Below are 23,575 nucleotides of genomic sequence, written 5' to 3'. Positions count from 1 at the left end.
GAAAGAGCAACCTGCTCTAGTGGAAGGTGTCCGTGCCCATGGCAAGGGGTTGGAACTGGATGAGCTTTAAGGTCCCATCCAGCCCAACCCAATCTAGGACTTTATGACTCTGTAATCTCTACTGAACACTTTCTAACTGCTCACACTGTGTCTGAGACCTTGGGTTGCTGGGGAGGTGGGAGAGGCAGTAGCAGCAGTAACACCTTTGCCTGGTGGTGGCTTTTATTTCTGCCCTTCCTTTTCTGTTACTAATTTGCAGGGGACTGGCTCCTGCTCCCCATGCTTTATAGAACCCAAGGACGGGCTTGTGTAGCTGATAGTTTGCAAATGATTAGTAATTTGATTTCAGTTGGACGAATGACCCCTTACAGCAAGATGTACATCAGCCTCAGGAATCTAATTGGTGGTAACGGTGTAGAGAGTACTTGGTTCTGCTCCTCATCCCGCCCTCCTCCCACCCCCAAAAAAAGATAATGAGAATTTAATTTCATTCTCACCTATCCATTTGTCTAAATATGGGTGTTTAATTATCCATCTCGGCAGATAGATGTTTCTGCCCCCGTGTGGATCTGAGCTATTCCCTTGGGATGAGGTGTGTGTCCCCCCCCCTTACAACTCCCTGATGCACTGTTCTTATACTTTGAGGTTTAGCTGTGCTGTCTCATGTATGAGATGTGCTTTTGCCTGGCTCTAGGATCACGCTCTGCAGCCTGCCCATGTCAGTACCTGTAGTAGACAATGAGAAGTTACATCCTGTGGGAGGCTGAGTTTAACATAGAGATGAAACCCTGAGTGGAGAGCCCGCAGCCCAGGCAAGCTCCTGCTCTGCTCTTAGTTCCCTTTGCTGCCTGAGCACATCATTGCAGCCCTGCTCTGAGAGTCCAGGATGAAAAACACTCCTTTACCTGCCAGGTAAAGTAGGTGCATTCTACTACATGTTGTGAGCCCAAGGGACAGGCATGTAGTTAGCTGAGCTTTGGTGGTAGAGCAGAACAGGGTTACTTATACCCCCGTTGTTAGGCTCTGAACACTGCTTGGAGGAAATGCATGTTGCCTCCTGAGGCCCATGGGGCAGGTTACCTTAAGCACAGGTTTGCTGAACTGAAAACATGACCAGGAAAGGGATCATGGGGTTCTCATGAATCAGAAACATGGCTTTTAACATATCTATAACTCAGCATAAACAGGAGAAGCACAAGGTTCCTTTTCAGCAGTTTCAGTTCCAGCTGGTTCCGCAGTGTTCATCACTGGGCAGTGTTTGGAGCTCTCCCAAGGATCTTATCTGCACAGTGCAAGGTGTTGAGCTGGAATTAAAGGGGGTTTATAAAGGTTTTGTGGATGAGAAAACCTTGTATTGGAGGGAGCAGTGTGGAATCAGGCTGGCCACCCAGTTCCGCTCTCATGTGAGCAGGCCAGACCCTTCTGTGCCTGTCAGCCCCATCAGGGCGCTTTGAATTGGCTTTGAACTTTGGACTCAGAGCAGCTTACCTGGAAAGCCCAAATGTGTCCCAGAGCAGCTTACCTGGAAAGCCCAAATGTGTCCCAGAGCTTGGCCACACTTCAGTTCATGGAAACACTACTCAGTGCCCCAGTTTGGTCTGTTTTAAATGTCTGGAGTTTCACTTTGAAGAACAACTGTTACTGCTGTAAGCTCAGCAGCTGGGAAGTACCTGTTCCATTTCTATTTGCAAATAAAATGCTGGGAAGATGGAAAGCTGGGATAGGTCTTTTAAATTGTTCTATATGAGGAAGAAAAATAGGAAAAACCGGGAACAATTGGAATTACTGAGTACGGCTCTGAGCATAGCTTCGTTGGTGGAAGGTGATATCTACCATAATCTAATCAACCCCTAAAAGAACTTCTCAGAGCAACCAGGCTGCCTTCCTGAGAGCACACCAGGAATGCTATCACATTAGTAAAACCTGCAGCACCATCCTGTCTTGGATGTGAAATTGTTTCCGTGCTAAGGGTTGTTTTCAGTTGATTTCTGAGCCAGGCTGAGGCAGAGGCACCCATTCAGGGAAGCACTTAAACAGACACTCTAAACCTGAGTTAAGTCCCATTGACTTCCCTGGTCATGCTTAAGTGCTTTCTGGCCCAATTCAAAGCGCATTCAAATAGGGAGAAAGGCTCTCTTTCACTTCAGCAGGCTTTAGATTAGGTTGCTTCTGCAGTCAGGTGGTCTTCAGCTACACACTTGCTTTTTCTAGCTGAGGACAGGGGCAGGAATGCTGTTGGGATACACAAAATGCACAAAAGTACATTTGGCTTCTGCTGCTTGTCGTCTTTTCAGCCACTTCTGTTTAATGCATTTGGGAGCCTACATCTGCAGGAGCTGATTTATACACACAGCTAAGAACCAGCATGTTCACTGCCTGATGCTGAGAGATGTGGGAGTGGGTTTGTGCAAGGAGCCAGGCTCAGATGGATGGGATTCTCATCCATCATGTTGTCATGGAGAAACAGTGGTGGCCACAGAGCACTGGGCTGGTGGTGGGGGGTCAGTGCTCGAGTGGAGACACCAGACCACAGAAGGTCAAGCATCTGCCTTAGCCCTCTGGGTCGGTGTGGATGCTGTCGAGTAGCAAGAGAGAAAAAGCTGAACAACAGCAAAACCCCAAGTCCCTTGGCTGCTGTGTGTTAATTCAGAACATTGTTCATCCAGAAGCTGCTGTTCCTGCTTGTCAGCAGCAGAGTGACAGAATCCGTGGAATTAATTTCCGAGGTGGGAAATGGCTAATAATTTATTTACAGCTGGGGTGGGTGCGGAGGAGGGAACGCAGCACAGCCACGTTTGGGTTTCCTTCAGGAAATGTCACTGCTTAGCTCTTGCTGCTTCCTCAGAACGTGCCCTATTAGTGGAGACAGCATCCTGCAGTCCCCACACCTATTAGAGAGGCTGCATGCAGCAAGGAGGAGTTCTCTCACCGCTGTACAGCTCACCTGCAGGGCTCATTTACAGCAGTGGGTCCTGCTGTGGGCATGCAGGACTCGTGTGTGTGCAGTGCAGCACCCCATGGCTCAGGAGGGGGCTGTAGTTGTGGTTGAGAGCTAGGCAGAGGGACCATGGGTGGGTTGTTATGAGGGAGCAGATCTGTTAAGTGGCAAGAGATGCAGTGCATGTGCCATTGACCTCTCTGTTTGTTTGTCAACAGGATACACACCCACTGGGATTTAAACATCTCCTTCCGAGAGACCTCTTGCAGGTACCATTTTGGGGCACCCTCTTTGTATGGTAGGCTAAGAGTTTATGATCTGTTACTGGCATATGGATGCTGTTAGATGTAAATGAACGTTTCTGTCAGTGCTGTGGGGTTTTTTTTCTTCCTCCTTTGTTCCTTTTTCCTCCCCTTACAAATCCTTTCTTTGTATTTCGGGGACATTGTCTGTTGGGGGGGAAACAGTCTCTTATGTTGGGAGAGAGAATTGATTAGACTGAAGAAAGCCCATTATTGATTTATATGTCTGCTTTAGTTCCTTTTTGGAAGCATGCAAGGTTGGGGTGGCCCAGATCTATATCCCAACATGAGACATGGGAATCTGCATCTCATGTGCAGAAGTGATTCTTTGTGCAGAAGGCTCATTGAAGGCCATAGTAACTGATGCTCCTGAGTTGCTCAGGAGTTGTGTTTAGCCAGCTTAACTCAGTGCTACCTGTAAAGGTGGCACAAATGGCAAGAATCACTGGGTGAAAGATGCTTTAGATAATGTGGTAACCCTGGGACACCCTGGTCCTGCAAAAACCTTAAGCATGTAGTCATTCAACTGCAGTGTATGAAGTGTTGTAACCGATAGGACTCTGCATTTGACACTGTGAAGTGTGACTGGGTTGAAATACAGCTGCAAAAGTGCATTGCAAGAGGATTTATGAGTGGGTAGAAGTTGACATTCAAATGACAAGTGTTTTACAAAGCATAAATACAAGAAATGAGGTAAGAGTCTGAATTGTGAGAGGAGAAGGATTGCCAAACCAGTGGTGGATTGGGTTTGAGGTCTGGTTTCCTGCACTCACAGATCCCTAAGAAAGTGGAAATTCATCAGTGGAAGATACCCAGTTACAGACATGAGTATTCCTTTGTGACCTCTGGTCAGTTGATACACCCTGAACGTGGTGCATTTTCATTGGTAATAGTCACAAACTTCTCTAATCCTTTAAAATGTAGCTGCAGAATTTGCACTAGAAGAAGAAAACTGGCATTTTGAACCTCGGTTTATGCTGAATCAGAGTGAAATAGCTGAGTCTGGTATTAATGAATTTGCGCAGCAGAGAAGGAGGTAGATGGGTGTAGAAGAGTCCAGAATCTGGTTCTGTATGTGCTGCATACACACGGATACTGTAGGAAGCAGGATCTGGTCCATTGGATCTGCCTGCAAGTAGCAGTCCACTGAGAGCATCTTTGTTTTTGCTAGAAGTAGTTTATGATGCTGTGTGTGAACTTCCTGCTCTTCAAAACAGTAGAAAAATGGTGCTACTACTACTGGTACTACTACTGCTACTAGTGCTACTACTACCACTGCATGCTAGACACTACACATACATTTAAGAAATGATTCGTGCTCTGTAGAGAGCAGCTTGTCTGAGCAAGGGAGTGCAAATAAATTTATCTGATGACTTCTGTGACCAGAGTTAATGTGTGTAAGACTCAGTGCAGCAAATGTAGTGTTGACTTAAGAGAACATTGTTTAAGAGCTTTAGGGAGACGTACCCATCCATACTGTGGGGGGTGTGGGCATCTCTGTTGTACACACTATTTGCACATACACCCACTCACTCCCTGCTCCAGCCTGAGGACAAGCTGGACTGTTTTGTTGCCAGCATTGGTGGGTGAAGGTTGTAGCCTGAACAGTGCCTGTGGAGGGACAAGTCCATCTCTGCTTCATTGAGTGCTAGGGTATGAATTATGTCCTGGCATCCCCATGAGGCTCAGGGGAGGCCGTGAGGAGTGAAGGGTGGGAAAGCTGCGCTGATTCACACCCCATTAGGGAGTGAATGAGGGCAGAGGTACTCACTGGTATGTATGTAAGCACAGACTTTGGCCCTGAAGCATAAACCCCCATAACTCCTAAAATTGACAATGTTAAGGATACAAAACCCACCCGGATCAGGGAGCATCTGGAAGCTGGTCTAGAAAGCACATCTCATGCAGCACTTGTATAAAAACCCACTGAGGGAGGGGGTTTATATGGCAGCCTTTAGACTAAAATCCCTGGTTTGTTGCTATGAGCTTTTGGGGCTAAAATACAAAGGGATGGATTCCTTCCAGCAGAACCTTGCATGATGAATTTCAGCCCAGAGCACAGTTTTACAATTGGGTTATAAATTCCTAAAAGAGGGAGCTTTGTAGTGGAAGCACTGACACAAGCCTTAAGTAGTAGCCGTGTGAAGCAGGATCCTGCACGAAGGGTGCAAACACCTTTGGAAATGAGAATCCCTGTCTTAAAAAAGGATTTGAATCTGATCTTCCAGTGCATAGAATAAAGTAACGGTCTGGTTTTTACATCAAATGCACTTCTTCAGACTCCTCAGTTTAAGTGTTTGTGCCCTTCAGTTTAGCTCTCTCCGGGCAGAAGCATTGGTAGCTCCTCCTGGGAATAGAAGTTTTGCAGATTAAACAGTCCAACTATCTAAAGTCATTCATCAAGGTCAGAAGAAAACAACAGGCAATGCGCTGTGTGGCAGAGAAAGACAAATGTGTTGGCACAGAAAAGGGTTGTATGTATTTAAGTGACCTGCATTGCCACATGGTTCTGTGTACATACATCATGGGGTGGCAAAGAGGTTTAGCTGACCCCTGTTCTCAGGGCCCTGTGTGGGGGGACGTGGACGTGGGAGTTAACACAGGTCATCCCAAAGCCATGCCGGGACATCACTAGGGTGTGGATACACACAGACACTGTGCTGCTTTAATCAAGCAGGGCTGAGAGTTGCCATCTTCATTTCCCTGCCCCTTTGGCATAAGGTTGTCTTTGATCTTCCTTTCCAAGTTGACAGGAAATACCTGGATTCATTGGTTTCCACCTTGGGATTGCTGTCTGCATTGTCCTGGATAAAAAGACATTTAATTGGGTACAAGTCGTTCTGTATGCAACAAACCAAAAGCTCCAGGTAGGAGAATTGTCCTCAAAGGAGAGATTAGGATCTCTTCTTGTCTTGCCAGATGCTTTGCTCCCTTCCCTTTTAAGCTTGGAGGTTAATACAGGTGTGAGGCTTTGTTTATAGCTAGTCTTCCTTGAAAATTCCCTTTTTAAGGTAGAATTTCCTTATCTGGACGTGTCATTCCTGGAATAATTGCTGAAATGTGTTCAAGTTGCTCAGTAAGTGATGCACTTCCTTTATTCTCCAATACTAAACCCAAGGTTAAAGCCCAGTCTGTGTCTGCTCTGTGCTCCCCTCGATTCCAGTGTCTGTCACAGTTGCTCAGCACCACGGGCAGGATTTACCTTCCTGAGGCTGAGGCATCTCATGAAAACAAATTGTGGACTAAAAAGGAGTTCCAGGCAGGAAAAGGATTTTCCTTCTATTTCTTGCCACTTGATGTCCTGAGGGAATTGCAGGGAGGTGAGTGAGAAATAGATAAGAGGCCATGCATGTTAATGCCATGGAGGGATGCAGCTCCGGGTGGAATAAGCATTTTGCCCACCTGAGAATTTGAAGGCACTGACAGTGCAATTAAACCATGCCTGTTTCCAAGGGAGTGGAGAGTTTTTCACTGGTGCCCTTGTTAAGATGACCTGAATGGCAGGAAAGGAGATGCTGCGTAATTTGGTTCAAGCTGCATACAAAGACAAGGAGCAGAGAATTGAGCCCCATGCTTTAGCTTTGGCTGCATGGTAAGCAAACCCTGACAGCGTATCCAAGGCAGCATAAGTCCTGTGCCGGTGCAGGCATAAACCAGTGACAAAGGAGCATGCAGGAGTGTCTCTTCACTGCCATATGAACAAAAAGCCACTTGAGGGGCACTCCAAGCTTACTGGGGATGGTTTTAGCCAGGTCTCTCCTACATGAAGGCTGCCTAAGGAGATGGAAGGAAAACAAAAGCACTGTTTGCCCAGAGCAAGCAAAATGCATTTAACAAGCACAGTTTAAACAAAGATTACAGTGGTGTGTAACCAGCCTTTCTGGATGGGCATGAGCCACATTAGAATGTGTTTGAGACGGACTTTTGGCCAAGAGCCTGTGTATCCGTGTGTATGTGTATGTTTAAGTTGGACTATAACATACTTAGGGCCTTTCCACCTTGGTTTAATCCTGGCATCAGCTCTTACTTGGCCAGAACTGGGTTTCAACAGTGCTTAAATTGGGTTGTTGTAGGTACATGTTACGTTTTAGGAACTTGTATTTAAGGAGGAATTAAACAGGTTGGTCAAGAAGGAAGAGGACATGAAACAAATCAGGCCAAGTGGAAGAAGTGGGTGAAAAATGCATGGGAAATGGGACAGCAGAAGCAAACTGAAGGGGAATTCACTGACTTAGTTCATGCCTTTGGACAGATACACATGGTGAGTAAAGGAAAACAGGAGAGGAGAATCGAAAAGTAGGCAGTTTGGGTCATGTCAAGGCCAATCCTGACTCAGCAGGAAGTATTACTGTGTGATACAGGTAACGTTACCAAGTGCCGGAGCATCCTGCTGCTCTGCCCTTTAAGGATTGATAGAGGATGGCTTCTGGGCTGTCTACTTATTTATTTAGTTCTTTATTTTCCATTGTAAGCTTTTGCCTTTTAATCCAGAAGAACTGAAGTAGGCACTGAAAGGTCACAAGTTTTTAGCAGCTGGAAGCTGGATGTGTCCCCTTAACACCCTGCAGCCTTTAGCATCCGCTGCTGGAAGAGCTGGTGCCTGTAAGTTCCAGGGAAAACCAGACAGTGGCAGAGGGACAAGAGAGCCCTCAAATGGGGACCTGTCTTCACCCTGCCCTGCCAGTCTCTGGTTTCTACCTCCACACCAACAGGCAGCAGGGCTGGAGCAGTAGCCCCAGTTGCAAAAGCTGATTGTGAGCTGAACTAAAGAGAAGGAGGTGATTTTTGCCCCTCAGATTTGAGTCAGGGCAGAGAACACTGATGGAATAGCAACTGTATGGAGAGCTGCAGAGCTGCTTCCATAACTCATGGTGACTTTGGAGGACAGCTCTTGACTGTATGCTAGGGAAAGCTTAAAGAGATCCCAGTGAAACGCTGTAGAATGTATTAACCATGACTTCTGCACTGGTATACAGAGGACACTTAGCTAACATGGGGATGAATTCAGCCCTTCCACATTGCTTCTGCTGTGGCTCTGGGACCTGAGCTGCTTAAGGAAATGTTTTAACCCTCAGCTTGGGGAAATATACAAAGAGCTCTCACCTTTATAGCTGTTAAAGCTGTGAACCAGGATGTGCTTCTTGAAGGCAAAGCCAGTAAATACAAGGAAGCTCTTGGCTAATGCCACTGCTGTTGGCAGTCATGGTATGGCTATGTGGAGACAATATGTTGGAAGGAAAAGACTTTCCAGATGGGTGATTTCAGTTTGTTCATCAAACAGAGACATACCTGTTTGCTTTTAGACAATAGTTGCCCAACAAGGAGATGGATGTGTTCTTTTGTTGAACTGGAAGGAGAGAAGTAATGTAAATCCACACCAGATCCACATAGTTGATAGACATCAACAAGAACATTCTGTGTCAGGATGAAGAGCACTTGGGAAGGTTCAGCCAAGGAGCTAAGCCTCTGGCTCTGTAGGAAAAAATAGGAGCAACCTTTGCTTTGTTTGTGTTGGATCACCCCCAAAGCATCCAAGGGAAGTGAAGAGATAAAATGGGAGGAACTGCTGTCTATGGGGCTGATGTTCCATTAGCTGCTTTTAGGGGCCTTCAAATGGCCACAGGACAGACCTCTGTGCTGTAGGGTATATGGTTTCCTTTTATTTGTGGATCTAACCCCCCAAAAGACTGGTGCTGGTAGGAAATAGAAGGTTGTTCTCGACACCATCTTCCATTCTGGAAGGGAAGAAGTGGAGTGTATTGCTGGGCTCCACAGAGGCTGCAGGCAGGACTTTGCCCAAGGCCCATGGGAGTGGGTGAATTAGGCCAGTAATTCACTGGGTGGAATTAGTGGGATTTTCAAGGAGTCATGTAGTTACCTGAGCAGCTTTTGCTTCTCTCTTTGCTGTGGGGATAAGCCTTATCTCTGGCCTTGTTTGTGCAGATCCTGGCATGGATGTACTTTTAGGGAAGGATGGATGAACAGGGAAGAGAAAACGAGTACCTGTTCATTTCCTGGAAAGTATTCTTTAATCTGAAATCATTCTTTCCTCTTTATTTCATTAGCAGTACTTCTGCTCTTCCGTTCATTCCCAGGAGGCTTCATTTGGCTGTAGGCATACAATTGTACTTCACATAAGGGAGGTGAGAAATGCTGTTAGGTACCCACAAGAAATGAGGGAATGTTTAATCCAGAGTAATGCTCTTCATGTTATCCCCAGTGTGTTGTCACCTCGAGTGTATCTGTCCTGGGAATGGGGGTGTGATGGACCTTTTGCAGGGCAGCTGAAAGGATTCTGGGTAAACTCTGCTTGTGAAAGCATCTTAAGACCTTGGTATACTGTTGAGATGGATGGATCCAGCTGTGGGGAAGCATTCTTGATGCATCTCAGCTGCATGCAGTGATTGACAAGAGAATCATATCCTGCTTTTAGATTGGATGTTGGATCAGAACTTCAAGGGCATGTTCTGGAATAGGTTTTCTGACCTCCCTCTTCACACCCTACTGTGTAATTAAAGGGATTCAAATCTAAGTCTGTCCTGCCCTTAATACATTGGATATGTGAGTGATTCCTGTAGCTCCTCAGTTCCCACTATTCATTGTCTAAACTTATACCCTGTCACCCATTGAAAATTGCTCATCTGAGGATGTTAATATTTCATCAGTTCAAAGCAGGCAGCTTAATGAATTGAGAAAATGAGGAGAATTTGGGATATTTAAAGAGACCTCACATCCATTAGGCACCACAGCTCATGTCATTGACACGTTCTTTTACTGGGCGGGCAGAACGTTTCTTATCACTGAGGAACACTGGAATGCAGCATCTGGACAAGTCCAAAACTTCAGGGAACTTCTGCATAGCAGCAGGACAAGCCCATCGATTTGGGTGCAAATCAGACATGCCAAAAACCCTGTCAGGGGTAAAATGAGGGCCTCCAGGCTGCTGGTGCTGCAGGTAGAGGAGTTACTTGTCCATCCCTGCACTTGCATGCGTGCAGCAGGAGGGACTTAGGGGATGGGGCTCAGTGTGACTTGGGTTCTGACAGATAACAATTCCAGAAGTAGTTTTTAAGGGAGGAGAATGGAGATCCAGCATGGGAGGCATAGGAACGTGGGTAGATCTGGGATGCTTAGGTTGCTCTTCATGGCAAAGTGGTTTGTGTAGTGAGGAGGCAGGGGAAGAGCAGAACGAGACGGGTTTAGGTAGTCATGAAATGCGCTTGACTCACAGCAAGTGAGTCCTTCAGCTCCACTTCTGCTTGCCATGGTTGTCTTCATGATTCTCGTAGTGAAACTGCCTGTCTTAGTGGCCAGGGTAAGCTGGAGCCTGTGCTTGGGAGGGGATGATCAATAGCACTGGGCTTGATGCATGTTCAGAGGAAGAATGCAGAGACACTTGCAGTGGTTGTGGCAGATGAGCTGATGGAGATGGACCGTTACAGATGATCCGTGTGAACTGAGGTGAATTTGTGTTGAGTTGCTGCCCCAGTGTGTGTGGGAAAGGAAGAAGTCAAAGGGCTGGTTATGTGTGTGCTTGGATGAACCCCTGCACTAAGGATAAATGGTAGGTGAGGAAGGAGAGCCTGTAACTAACCTTCAGGCTTCTCCTGGTACCAGGCTCCATGTCCTTATGGGAGGAAAACAGCACAGAATCTTTGTGTTTCCTGCCTCAGGAGAGAGCTGGGGGCACAAGTCACTGCGCTCCTTCCTCCTGCTGCACAGTGACCTTTGTAGCTCCAAGATCCCAACTGTGCTGGAAATGCAGGATTCAGAATGCATTAGTTTTCCAAGCTCCAAACCCCCCCATCTGCTTTACTGCAGACAGGAGGGGAAATCTGAGGCTAAAATGGGCATGGGCATCCCCCTTCCACATGCTTTTGTAGCACTTTAGTGGATGGGCTCTTGTCAAAGTGACTATCAGAACGAGGTGCCAGTGATGATAGACTGGGTTTGTGCTGCATCTCAGTGCTTTATGTGTTCTCCATCTCCAGTCCATCATCAGTGTGGTGTAGTTCCACCTTACAGTTATTTACGGGCATGCAGAGAGCCAAATGACAAAGCAGGATTACAATAAAAACATCTTTGTACTTATTTCCACCTAATTTTGGAGTTGCCAGCTCTACTGATCATCTTTATGAACTGTCATGAGCATTAATGAAAGTTTATGAGCATTTTGCTTGGTACATTGCAGGATGATTGGCTTTTTTTCCCCCCAAGACAAGTCTGCAGGGAGAATTAGAGCTGTATTGCTCATGGTTGGCATTGGGATTTTCAGGCCTCTCAGCTCCCTTCAGTTGGTGAAGATTTACTCTCCCTCTTTCCTCTTTTCCCTTTGCTTTTCCCCTTTCTTTCCCTTTTTGCCTGTGTGTGATGGGTGACACCTCATCAGAAGGTGGAGATAACCAAGAGACAAAAGTAGGGTGCTGGTCAAGGTCTATCAAGACTGATCTCTGAGAAGGACAGAGAGTGACCGAGAGGGTTTTGTGTTGAATCCATTGGTCTAGGTTTTTGCAGCAAAGTTAGAGATGCACCTAGGAAATAAAGAGCCAGAAAGTGCATCAGAGGTAGCTCATCTCCCACCCCTCTGCCCCATTGCAGTTTATGGGTGCCCAGGTCAGAGGAGCTGGGACCAGAGAGGTCCTGCAGTGTCAGAAGTGGGGTAGGGAGCGTCAGTAAAGGCATGGAGAGGTCTGGAGGAGGGAGGCAGCCCCTGTGCTCCTTAGAGCTGCACATACACAGGCTTGCTTGCATCCAGCTTCTTTGCCTGGGGCTTATCCGCCTGTCTGTGATGGAAAAGTGACACAGCCTGTCAGCGGGTCATGCTGCCTATTGCTAGCACTGAGGCAAACCCTGCTGCTCCCCCTTGCACCCCCCAACCCCATCCACTTCTTTATTAGTCACCTGATCAGAGCCTTCAAATCCTTGACCCAAATCCTCCTGTGCCCAGCTTTAGGTCTTATCCTGCTCTGGCAGTTCAGTCCACCATCAACCTGAGAGGAGAGGTATTGGCTGCGTGCTGTGATTAGGGAGATGCTGTGGGTGTTTTGAGCTGTGTGCAAGGTGATAAGCAGGGGTGAGGAGGAGGGGAAGAGCCCTTGATCGCTCTGAGCTGTGAGCTTTCCCTGATCCACATCCCTTCTCTGTTTGTGCTGACTCAGTGACCCTGGGTTTACTGCCTGGGAGTGTGGAGGCAGCAACTTTGTCTGTCTGCTCAAGGACCTCTGGCACTCAAAGGCCATGCCAGGGCAAACCAAGACGTGCTGAGGAGAAAGTTATTCTGCCGTTCCGTATCCCAAGGTGATTCTGTTGGAGTGATGCTGATGATCCTGATGTGGTGCTATGCATGCGGCAGGGACTTGGAGTGGTCCTCCTGTGAAATGTGCCTTTTTCCTCTGGATAGGGAGGTTTCCATCCTCATAAAGAAGCAGCTGAGAGGATTCATCAGCTCTTAGAACAGGTTATTTTACTCCCAGAGCACAGATTCGGTGTGGTCAGGGTTCTGAGATGCAGGGTGGGCAGAGGCAAGGTCACACATCTCTTTCACTCTGAGCTGCCACTATTAACTGGGAGTGCGATGTGGTGATGCTCTGACAGCTCCTGTGCAGGAGGTCAGGCGAGGTAGATATAACAGTCCCTTCTGGGGCTTAAAAATCAATGGATCTGTGATTAAATGGCCCACAGAGGCTGGACATTGCAGGTTAAGGGAGAAGGAGTGATATTGGTGGCATTTGATGTGGGAGCTGCAATCAGGTATTTCTCTTGCGGCAGCACAATGGCCAGCAATCTCCAGGTCATGTCCATCTTCCCAGGCCCTTTTAATGAGCCCCAGATTTAGCAGCTCGTAACAGGGGGACAGAAGGTGGATTTTTATCAAGGGCTGGCCTGGAATCAGGAAGTTTCTTTGGAAATGGGTTATTGGTTTTGGTTTGGGTTTAAAAGAATGCTAAGAAACAGCCTTTGAGTGGTTATTTTACACCAGTCCTGACATGCCACACGTGTGCTGTGATGTAACGTTGTTTCTCAGAGCTGTAATGATGCAACAGTATTTATAGGCCAATCTGGATTGTCCTTTTAATGGCTTCCATAAAAAGCTCATTATTCCCTTCCCACAGGCACTGATTTACATGCTTGTCCTGTCCCTGGGCATAGGCTTCAGTTTGGATAGCCCTGAGCAACACACGCTGCCTGCCGGTTGCTAAACCATGCAATCGTTTAGGTTAGAAAAGACCTTTAAGATCATTGAGACCAACTGTTAACCCAGCACTGCCAAGGCCACCACTAACCCAGGTTTAATTGAGCTCCCTTCCCTACCACTCTTTGGGCTCAGCCGTCCAGCTGCGACACTGGGCTGATCCTGACACCAGCAACGTGGGGAGGAAAGGGAAGAGGAGGTCAACAGAAATCACTTGTGTTTCTGCAGGCTCTGGAATGTTGTCACCTGTTGGAGCTGCAGAGGCTCTGTCATTCCCTGGGACTTGGCCTGGCTGGAAGGGGTGCATGTGGCGTATAGAAGGAAGTCACTGCAGATAGAACAGAGCCTGTGAATCTGGAGCCAAGGGGACCATTAGAATATACTCTTGTGTCTGGCCAGGCAGTGAGGAAGGAAAAGAAACCCCATGGGTGTCCTTGGGGTGATAGAAGAGGGTCTGTATGGAGGTACATGGGCACACATTGGTGCTGATCTCCACTTCCCTGGCTCAATCAATGTCCTTGCATCTTTCCCCCTGCGAGCCTTGACATCTCTCCTATTGCATATTGGATTTGTTTTGCTTTATTGTAGGGAGGGGCAGAGGGTCAGGACAGGTTTATGGCAAGTGTATTGATCAGTAGAATTTAATATAACCCCTGCTCTTACTGTGTGCTCATCGAGGGGATGGGGGGCTGGTGAAACACATTTAAAAGGAGGTATTTTTCAGTTTTATTTCTTCCTATGCTATTTCCTTGAGTCTCTTTTCTCTTCCAAACCTGGCATCACTCTTCTGTTTCACATCCCTTCAAAGATACAGACTTTGGACTGGTTTTCCTAGTTGGATTTGGTTGAAGCATTAGGAAAAGACTTCCCCAGTCTGTCAGTACTAGATTACACCATTTCCTCAGGTAACTGTCTTGCAGTTCTGGATTTGGACAGTTTTGTGTCTGCTGAGACTCTACTTCCTCTTTTTTATCTCAGATACATCCGGATTGCTGAAGTACCAGATTGCCTCTCGGCATCCAATGCCTCCCACTTGCCCAGTTCCCCTCTGCATCCCCATGTGTATGGAGAACAGCAGCACAGGGTGGTTTAACTGATACACCAGTGAAGTCTGGGCAGGAAACGGGAGCAGAAAAGTAAGAGCTTGAGTTTCAAACTTGTGCTCAGTATCCTGGAGCAGCTTCTTTTGGGTGCTGCTGAGTGGTGCTGCTCTGCAGGTGAAACACCTCCTCTGCAGTGACCTGCACTTTTTAGTGCTGATGGCGAGCACTGAAAGGTTACAGGATGTGTTCCTACAGCTCAGAGCAGAGGCAGAGCCAAAACCCTGTCTGCCATCAGGATGGACTATCTAAAAGGCACACACGGGGCTCGTTCTGGCTCACCCTGTGAGGAGGATGGGGCATGGCATCTGCAGTGAAGTTACTGTGCCTCTCTTCTCATTTTGTGGAGTGCTGCAGCAAGCAGGGAGGCAGCCACTATCAAAAACCATTTAAATTTGGACCCAATTTTCTCCTTCCCATCTCCCTCCTCCTCTTTGCAATTACTCTTTGCAGTCACTTTAAGCAGCGTGTTGGAATCGCCAGAGCCTGCGGGCGCCTGGCTGCCTCCTCGGGATGCAGAGACCCTGACACTGATTTATATTTTGGTTAATTGTCTCCATCCATTAGCCTCCTCATCCTTCTCCTTGTTAAAGATGCAGTTGCTGCTAATGTCTGTAAGTGAAACACATTTAAAACGCGTTGCTCCAGGTGTGAATCCAGCTTGGGTTAACAGCCAGGGGATCTCAAGGGTGGTCTGTCCCCATGTGGGAACCCTGCAGAGGCAGCCCAGGCATTTCTCTCTCTGCTTATCCTCAAGGAGCCAAGAGACTGAGGTGTCTTGTCCCATTTGTCTCGTCCCCTGTGTAAGTGTCAGCGTGCTGAAGTTGCTGGCAGCAGAGCCAGGCTGGGAAGGTGGCTTTCAGATGTAAAGGACGAGTTTGCTGGGAGCGTTTGAGGCTGAGGTGACTGGAGTAAAGGGCTAACTCCTGGTCAGCAGCAGGACCAGGGGACAAGACAGGACCAGAAGGGGTCTTGGAGCAGTAGCTGCTGGGTTCAAACACTGAGTTGGAGCCTGATGGTACAGATGTGGCACAAAAAGAGATGCTTGTTCCATAAGTCAGGCACACAAGATTGCTGCATGTCTGGTTACCACGGCCTCCCTGAAAGGGCTTGCTCCCAATTCATTTATTCATCCCAGGGGATGGCCACACTTAGCAGATCTGACGGTTCAGTGGCAGTCCTTATGATAGACTTCTCCTTCCCTGGGCACAGGCTGGGGCTCATTCGCTGCACTCAGTGACGTTGCTTGTGCAGTGTGTGCCAGGAATGACAGCACTGCTGGTTTAGCTGCTGTCCAGCAGGTGAGGCAATGGATTTCTGTGGCATCTTGACCCAAACCTTCTATCTGGGTGACGTTTCCACCAGTTGATGAGGCTGTCTCTGCTCTTGAGTGCCTCTTGTGTAAGCAACACAGCTATCAAATGACCACTGGTGGACCATTATACTGCCATTCCAATGTCTCATCAGGACAACCAACATGGGGGGAAACAGAGGGCCAGTTAGTTCCATTAAGCATAGGCAGTACAGCAATCAAAGCACGCATGGAGAACATTAGCAGCCTCTTTTTTGCACGCATTAGTTATTAGTACCTCTCATTGCTGCTTTGCAGGACAAGCTTCTTATATCAGAGCATTGGGATGTGATTGGGAATGTTAACTATCAAGTCTGATCTGTGTCTGAGGAGCACAGTTACCCATGATGTCAAGACTATACTTTCACAGTCCTGCACCAGTGTTTGTTGGGTTTTGGTGTGAGGTTTTAGGATGAGAAAGGCTTTTGCTGTTGTTTTCCAGACCTGGCATGGAACCTGTAGGCTATTCCTCCTGTGCTGGGCTCCCTTGTGGTTCTGTTGCCAGTGTAGCAGGTTAAGCAGTGGTTTCAGCAAAGCCCTCCAAGGTTAGGTGGCTGTTCTGTCAGAGAGCAGCTTTCATTTCACATTACAGCCAGGTAGAGGAGCCATTTGGACTTGGCCTTTAAAGCCTTGTGCTTGCTGCTTGCTGCTTGCTGCTTGCTGCATGCATAGCCCGAGTTGTGTGCTAGTGAGCTGTCGGTTGCCTGTGGCTTAGGCAAACCCCTTATCACAGCTTTCCTGCATTCCTTGGAAACGGATCTGTTGCTTGTGTGCCCTCTCTTCATTAGGATTTGAAAGTTGCCCAAGCCATAATACTATCCAGCCACTTCTCCAACTGTTGCTTTTGGCAGCAAGGCAGAGCCTAGTGCTGGAGAGGGAATCCAGTTGGTTGGAAAGCAGCTTGCAGAAGCCTGGGATATTATTGTCAGTGGATAAAAATGGGCAAGGAAGAGGCAGGATAGATACACAGCATGTGTGGTGGGATGGGTACTTCTCCAGTGCTGTAAGGAGCACAGTAATAAACAAGCACTGACACATCACCATGGTCAACTTTGCTCCCTGTGAAGGTTCATGATAAGGTCTGTGCCACAGGCAGCTGCTCTCTGAGCTGTGGGGTTGGCCTGGAGGGAAGTGCACACTGCTGTTGGGTGGCTCCTACCTTTCCCTTATTCTTAGTAGGAGGGATGGCTTTGTGCAGATGGGATCTCATTGCTTCATCAGCAAACATCACACACTTCTTTCCACACAAGAGCCTCAGTTTTACTCCTCTTCACAGCTACTAAATACAGTGTCACAAAACCAGGAGACTGGATTCAAACAGAGAATGAGCAACAGTGCATCAGCTGTAAGTGGAGTTCACTGAGTGTGTTTGGATGTAGGACAGGGAGAATTGTAGTGTTCTGGGCTGAGGTTGGATGTGTATTGGATTTAAAGTTCAGGCTCAAAAGCCTTGCAGTGCAGCCAGTTCCTCCCTAGAGCCTTGCCCACCACAGGAGCAGAACTACCTGACAAAGGTCTTGTGATGAGCTTCCATCATCCTGAGCCAGCTGTGAGAAGAAAACTCTTGGGAGACTGTCCACAGCACCGAGTCACTTCCCAGCGTGAAGGCAAAGCCGGATGTGGCCAACCAGCCACATGTCCCTGGGCTCCCTGGCTGTAAGTCCTTCATTTCACTGCAAGAGCAAGCCTTGCCTCAGCACACTTTGGGACCATACCTGTGTTACTGAGGGTCCCCAAACCAGGAATTACCAAACCCCATGCAAAAGGCCCATTGCCATAGCAACCCGCAGCCCTACAGAGGGCTGTTTGTCTCCTCCTTGACCTTTCAGGAGATGTGTATCTTGCTCAAGCCCCCTTCTCTAATCCGGTTTTTAAGATATAATATTCTGCTACTGGAAGGGATCAGACCTTTAATCTGATTGTGTGTGCATGTGTCAGTGCGTGGATGGGCAGCACCTGCATTAGCAGGCACCCAGCCGCGGCTCAGGGACAAGACAAAGGAAAAGCGGAGCGGGACTGCCCAGCCAGGGCTGGGAGTGAGCTCCAGGGTGGAATTACTGCCTTCAGCACGCAGATGGAATCCTTTACACGGGAAGGACCCAGGGCTCCTTCCCACTGCGGTCATGGAAGAGCTGATGGGGACTTCGGAGGGGATGCTCTCACAGGCACTTTAGTTTCCCTTCCAGGGAGCATAGGAAACTGGGACCACAAGGATGATCAGGGGTCTGGAGCATCTCTCTTATGAGGAGAGATTGTGGGAGCTGGGCCTGGTTAGTCCAGAGAGGAGAAGGCTGGGAGGGGATCTCATCAATGCATGTCGATAGCTCAGAGGCAGGTACAGGGAGGATGGTGCCAAACTCTTTCCATTTGTGCCCAGCGAGAGGATGAGGAGCAGTGGCTGTGAACTAAAGCACAAGAAGTGTCACCTCAACATGAGGAAGAATTTTATACCTTTGAGGGTGTCAGAACACTGGAACAGGCTGCCCAGGGGGCTTTGTGGAGTCTATCTCTGGAGACATCCCAAACCTGCCATGGACATGTTCCTGTGCAACCTGTTCTGGGTGGCCCTGCCTTGGAAGGGGTTTGGATTGGATGATCTCCAGAGGTCCCTTCCAACACTGATGAGTCTGTGATTACTACATGTATGCTGGTAACCCCAAATGGTGCGTTGAGGATCTTGTCCCGAGGTCCTGCAAGCTGTATATTCCTTTTCCTGTTGTACTCCCTTTGAGGGAAGGGTCTTCAATCCTGCATTGGCTCTGCCTGCTGCAGCCCTGAGCCCATTGTTGTGCATGTGATTGCCTGTTGTGCATATGACAGGAATACTGTGGGCAAGTTAGGTGATGTGTAAACCAAGAGAAACAAATAGCCTTTTCCCCAGGAGACTTGCTGTCATTTGAGAGCACTGTCCTGTGTTACAGAATCACAGACTCATCATGGAATGGTTTGGGTTGGAAGGGACCTTAAAGCTCATCCAGTTCCAACCCCTTCGCCATGGGCAGGGACACCTCTGGTTATCATAGACTCATAGAATGAGCTAGGTTGGAAAAGATGTTTAAGATCATCAAGTCCAGCCATTAAAGCAAGTTGAAGGCACAGAATAACCTGTGCTGAGGGAGGGGGTCTTGTTTCCATGCTGTGGCAATCATTTGGGTTGTGCTCTGTGCATCAAGACCCAGTGTCTGTAGGGTGGCTGTGGTGGGTGCTGTGCTGAGCCTCATCTGCACAAGGTCTGCAGCCAAGAGTGAAAAACAAGGAATGGGATGAAGGAATTGGAGACCAGTTAAAGGGAATTGGAACATGGATGGAGGAGCTAAAACATGGGCATCTGGCAGCAAGAGGAGCTCCCTGCCCAGCTGTGGGCACTAATGGAGCACAGGTGTTCCTTGTTGCACATAATTGCAGGGGTTAGGTGGGTCACTGGGCTGTGCTACAGAGGGGAGCACATTGTGCAGTGCAGTTTGCCTTTGGAACCAGGTATGTGGTGGGTTGAATTCAAATTGGCTGGGTTTTGTGGAGAAATAGGCTGTTTCCTGGGGGTTTTATGGCCTTTGGATGAGGCAGGGCTGAGGTGGATGTTTGCCTGTTTTGGGTTGTAGGGCTGGGATTGTGGTTTGGCTGGGATTGTGATTTGGCTGAGGTGGTTTATGGCTCTCCCCTGGTCTGTGTAGTGCTGTGTGTGTTGTGCTCTTCCAGGGCCAGGCAGCAGGAGACAGTGCGATTGCAGGGCTGGGAGTGCAGTGTAAGACAGTGAGTGTGCCAAAGCAGGTAATTCCTGAGAACTGCTGGTAGTTGGGCAGAGCCCTTTTTCCTGGCTAAAGCACTGAGTCATTGGTGGAGTGCCTGAAGGACCAAGTCTTGACTAAAGCCCAAACTTGACTGCCTTTATTAAATGGCACTGGGATGAAAGCAGCTTGTTGGACTAAATAACTAATGCCCCATCCCTGACAGTGTTCAAGGCCAGGTTGGATGGGGCTTGGAGCAACCTGCTCTAGTGGAAGGTGTCTGTGCCCATGGCAGGGGTTGGAATTGGGTGAGCTTTAAGGTCCCTTCCAATCCAGACTATTATGTGATTCAATGACTTTGCTTTATGGAGGTTCAGGAGGGTCTCTGGTACCAATTCTCCTTGTTTCCTACATTCCACAAGGAATGGGGAGGGGGCAGAGTTGTCACCTGCAGCCCCAAAACTGGTGTTTTCTTCTGTTCATCCAGCATGGTGGTGGAAAGTCCTTTGTGGTCAAAGCAGAGCCTTACACAGGTGCGTCCCTTGTTAGAGTCCATGCAATGCTGATTGCATGAGCTGATGAGGGAGACTGATTGCAGCTGCATGGAGCTGTATCTGCTGGGGCCATCTTGGCTTACACTGTGTTAAAACACGCTTAAAGTCTTCACCTGTGCAGAAAGATACCTCAGCTTTTCATAAGGAGCTCTGGTTGCCATTCACTCTCTTTTCCCATGCTAAGACTGAGCCCCGGCTATAAGTTACCTGCTGTTGTGCCACTTGTAGAACAAGCCCAGAACGGCAGCCTCTGCTTCCAACCTCCCATGCACTAAAAGGAACAGCTCCTGGGGCCAGTCTGATGTGTTAAAAGCTGTCTCAGCCTGTTTGCCTTATCTCTGGTCTTTTCTCCCCTTTCCTCTTAATGTCACCTTGGTGTTCGGTTTGCCTTCTGCAAAGGTATTCTAGCAAAGTCATGTTTTTCCTGCCTAATAGTGTGGGTAGGTTGAGTTGAAATTTGGAGCCTGTAGGGTATACCTGTCAGTCCTGTGCTGTCTGCTTGTGTGTGGAGTTAGGACTTGCTATCACACCTTTGCATACCATGATGATTTTGATTTTAAAGCCGTGGAAAGTCTCCTAAAAACAGAAGATTGTTGGGAAAGAAAGATACTACTTCTGAGGTGTGGTAACGTTTCTCCTGGGTTTGGTTTTCAGTGGACAGATCATACTGTTTGGACAATCAAGTCATGTTAAGGAGTTGCTGTGGTCTTTTCCAGTGGTCCTTTCTAGAAGGAGAGGATAAAACAGTTCCTTCTGATGGCTCTCTTGCCGTGTTGATGTATCAGAGGTGCTTTGGGCTCAGATTGGGATGCAAGATGCTCTGCAAATGCAAAGAGGCAATTATCCCATTTTTTCTCTTCCTACTCCCTGCCTCTCTCCCTCTGCACTTCTGGCTCCTCTCCTCCGCCCTTTCCCCAGCGTTGTGCTGATGGCAGCGTTTATCTGCATTTGTCCTCTGTCCCTGACATCCAGTTATTGATTGGCATGATTAAAAAGAACTGATAATCACTTCACATTAATCCCATAAATGACTTAAGACACCCAAATATTTGCATAATGCATCTTAAAGGTGGCAGCTAAAAGAGGATAAGACCCAAAACTGCTTGGCACAGGAGAAATGGGCTTCCCACTCACCTGTGGGCTTGCTTAAGTAATTAGCCTTCTGCTTGCATAAGGAGGAATCTGAACTGGTTTAGCGGAGGAAGATGCACTGGGTGCTCAAAGGCTTTGGGAGCCCAGCATCCTATCTGCTGGCTGAGCCTGGGGGCGGGGGGAGCAGCGGGGAACAGAGAGTCTGTTTTTGTCTGCTGCATCTTGTGAAAATCTGGAGCCAGACGCCCGCTGAAAGTACCTCTGTCTAAAGACTTTCTGTCATAAACTTATCTGATTAGCAGGGAGCTAGACGACAGATTAGCCCCTGCTTCTGCACTAGGGCTGGGCTCGCTGGAGCATCTGAGCAGATCTGCTCCTGTTGCTAGTGCTGATAGCCCTGCTGGGGAGGAGGTAAGGGGGGGGGGGGGGGATAAGGGGGGGATATTTAAAGGAAGATCATAGCTAGGTGATTCTGCAGATAATGCACCCTCCGTGCTGTCCTGCCGGGCCCAGGTGAGGACCCTCTCCTCTGCACCAGGGAGCTGGTGTCATGTGCTGCGTGTCACAGCAGCGCAGAGTGGGTGCTCTTGGCACGTGAGTAGAGGTTGGGAAGGAGCTGTGGCTGTGGGAGGGAGGGCACTGTTGCTGATGTGTGTGATTTTGTTCTCGGTGCCTCTGGTTCTCCTGGCTGTCAGCTTCCATTGAGGAAGAGGGGAGGGATTAAAATAGCCACGTTCAGCTTGGAGCCAGCACCTTGTGCTAAAAGGATGAGTGATTTGACATACAAACAAAAGGGAGCCATTCCAGCGTTTCCATTGAGTGTCATGTGTATGTTTTAGCTTGTTCTTCAGTGTTCGTGCATCATTTAGTCAACAATATCGTACAAGTGGATAGCAGCTTCCAAGCAAAAGCATTTGCCAGGTGAACTGCACTACTTGCTACAGGGGATGGCTTTTTGCTTTCTCCTTCTCTGTAGAAAGGGATAAAAGACAAAACTAGCCAAAGCAGCAATTGGATGCAAGGACAGCATGATGCTGAACTGCTCTAATGCATTCTCTTTTCCCAGACGGAAGGGAGCATTATTCCAGGATCTGTTGAAGAGTTGGAAATCAGCTTTGTAAATAGCTGTGTCCCCTCAGCTCTGAGCAGTGCTGATGTCCAGCTTCGTGGTGGGTTTTTCTCTTTAAAGCAGAACTAGTCTTCAAGTAACTAAAGTAGTCTTGTGCTCCAGCAGTGATGGAATGGAAAAAACTGACTTTGTTTTTAAGACTAAAAAGGGTGGCAACTGATAGAAAACTATCAGTTCTTTCAGTTCAAGTTTCCTATTAATTCTGGAATAGCTGTGCCAGTTCCTACACTTTGAGTTTTTCCATCTGAGATGTAAGTTCTGGCCCACGCAAGTTATATCTGGCAAAAGTGAAATCAGGAGCTCTGGCAGCTGCAGAGCCCTTGATGGGAAATGAGAGTGCTGTTTGGGAAGTGCTTTGCACTTAAAGTCTCCGCTCCCCAAAACGAGAGGAGGTTACTTAGGAACCTGATGGGTAGGAGGGGGAGAACCTTGAGTGAAATACAGCTCTGCCAGAGGCAAACAAAAGGCTCTTGCGTGCACGCACACATATGCTCATACACACAGAAATCAATTATGTGGTGGCAAATAGGATTGCCTTAACTTGGTGCTTTTCTGCTCTGTTGCAGCCGCGATAACGACCTTTCCACTATCATCTCCAACCTGCATCAGAGCCGTCAGCTCGTTATGCCAGAGACCCAGAGCCGCTGTGAATTCAAGAGAAACAGCATCGATGTTGGCTTAGGAGCAGCAGGTAAGCAGCTGGAGCAGGTCCTGCTGGCTCGGGTTTGTTGCCTTCCCTCCTCTCTTTCTCTCTTTCCTTTCTTCATTGTTGCAGCAGTTGTTTTGTCTGTGCCTGTTTGTGTTACACTTCGGAGTGAGCTGTACGAAGGCTTCTTAATATTCTGGCTGAAGATGAACACTGAATGGATTTCGTGGCAATATTAAAAGTCCTTTTGAGATCTCAGCCCTGTGTTGTTCTCAAATCCAGGGCTCTGTGTTCAACTCCTGGCAAAGGAGCTTTGCGCCAGCGAAGAAGTGAAATGTCCCCGGGGTTGGTGTCAAGTGAAGCAGAAAGGCCTTGCAGAGAGCATGGCTTGATTTGTAATTTCATTAATCAGAGGTTCCCTGTGCTGCCTCTGTGCCTGCCAGCTCCTTTGTGAGCAGGATTGTTTGGTCTTATTGCTCTGCCTGGCTTTGCGGGGAGGCTCATCTGGTTTCAACTTAATGTGGTGAAACCAGAAATGCTCCTCTT

General features: G+C 48.0%; 1 protein-coding gene across 11 annotated transcripts in view; it reads left to right on the top strand.

The window, feature by feature from the left end:
- The window catches only part of SAMD11 (sterile alpha motif domain containing 11), a 158,788-nt gene that overhangs the window by 88,223 nt on the left and 46,990 nt on the right, over nucleotides 1–23,575 (top strand). For 10 of the 11 annotated variants that reach the window (XM_062603969.1, XM_062603911.1, XM_062603956.1 and 7 more), the window contains 2 exons: nucleotides 3,157–3,207; nucleotides 22,950–23,074. In XM_062603969.1, coding sequence (XP_062459953.1) covers nucleotides 3,157–3,207; nucleotides 22,950–23,074 — 176 coding nt within the window. The remainder of the gene's footprint in view (nucleotides 1–3,156; nucleotides 3,208–22,949; nucleotides 23,075–23,575) is intronic. The other variant, XM_062603946.1, reaches the window with a different exon arrangement.

The sequence above is a fragment of the Pezoporus occidentalis genome, unplaced genomic scaffold, assembly GCF_034315485.1.
Source record: "Pezoporus occidentalis ecotype Australia unplaced genomic scaffold, CSIRO_AGI_Poc_V1 ctg119, whole genome shotgun sequence".
Lineage (NCBI taxonomy): Eukaryota > Metazoa > Chordata > Aves > Psittaciformes > Psittacidae > Pezoporus > Pezoporus occidentalis.
Note: the sequence above shows the minus strand (reverse complement) of the source record. Positions and strands in the feature narration are given on the sequence as shown.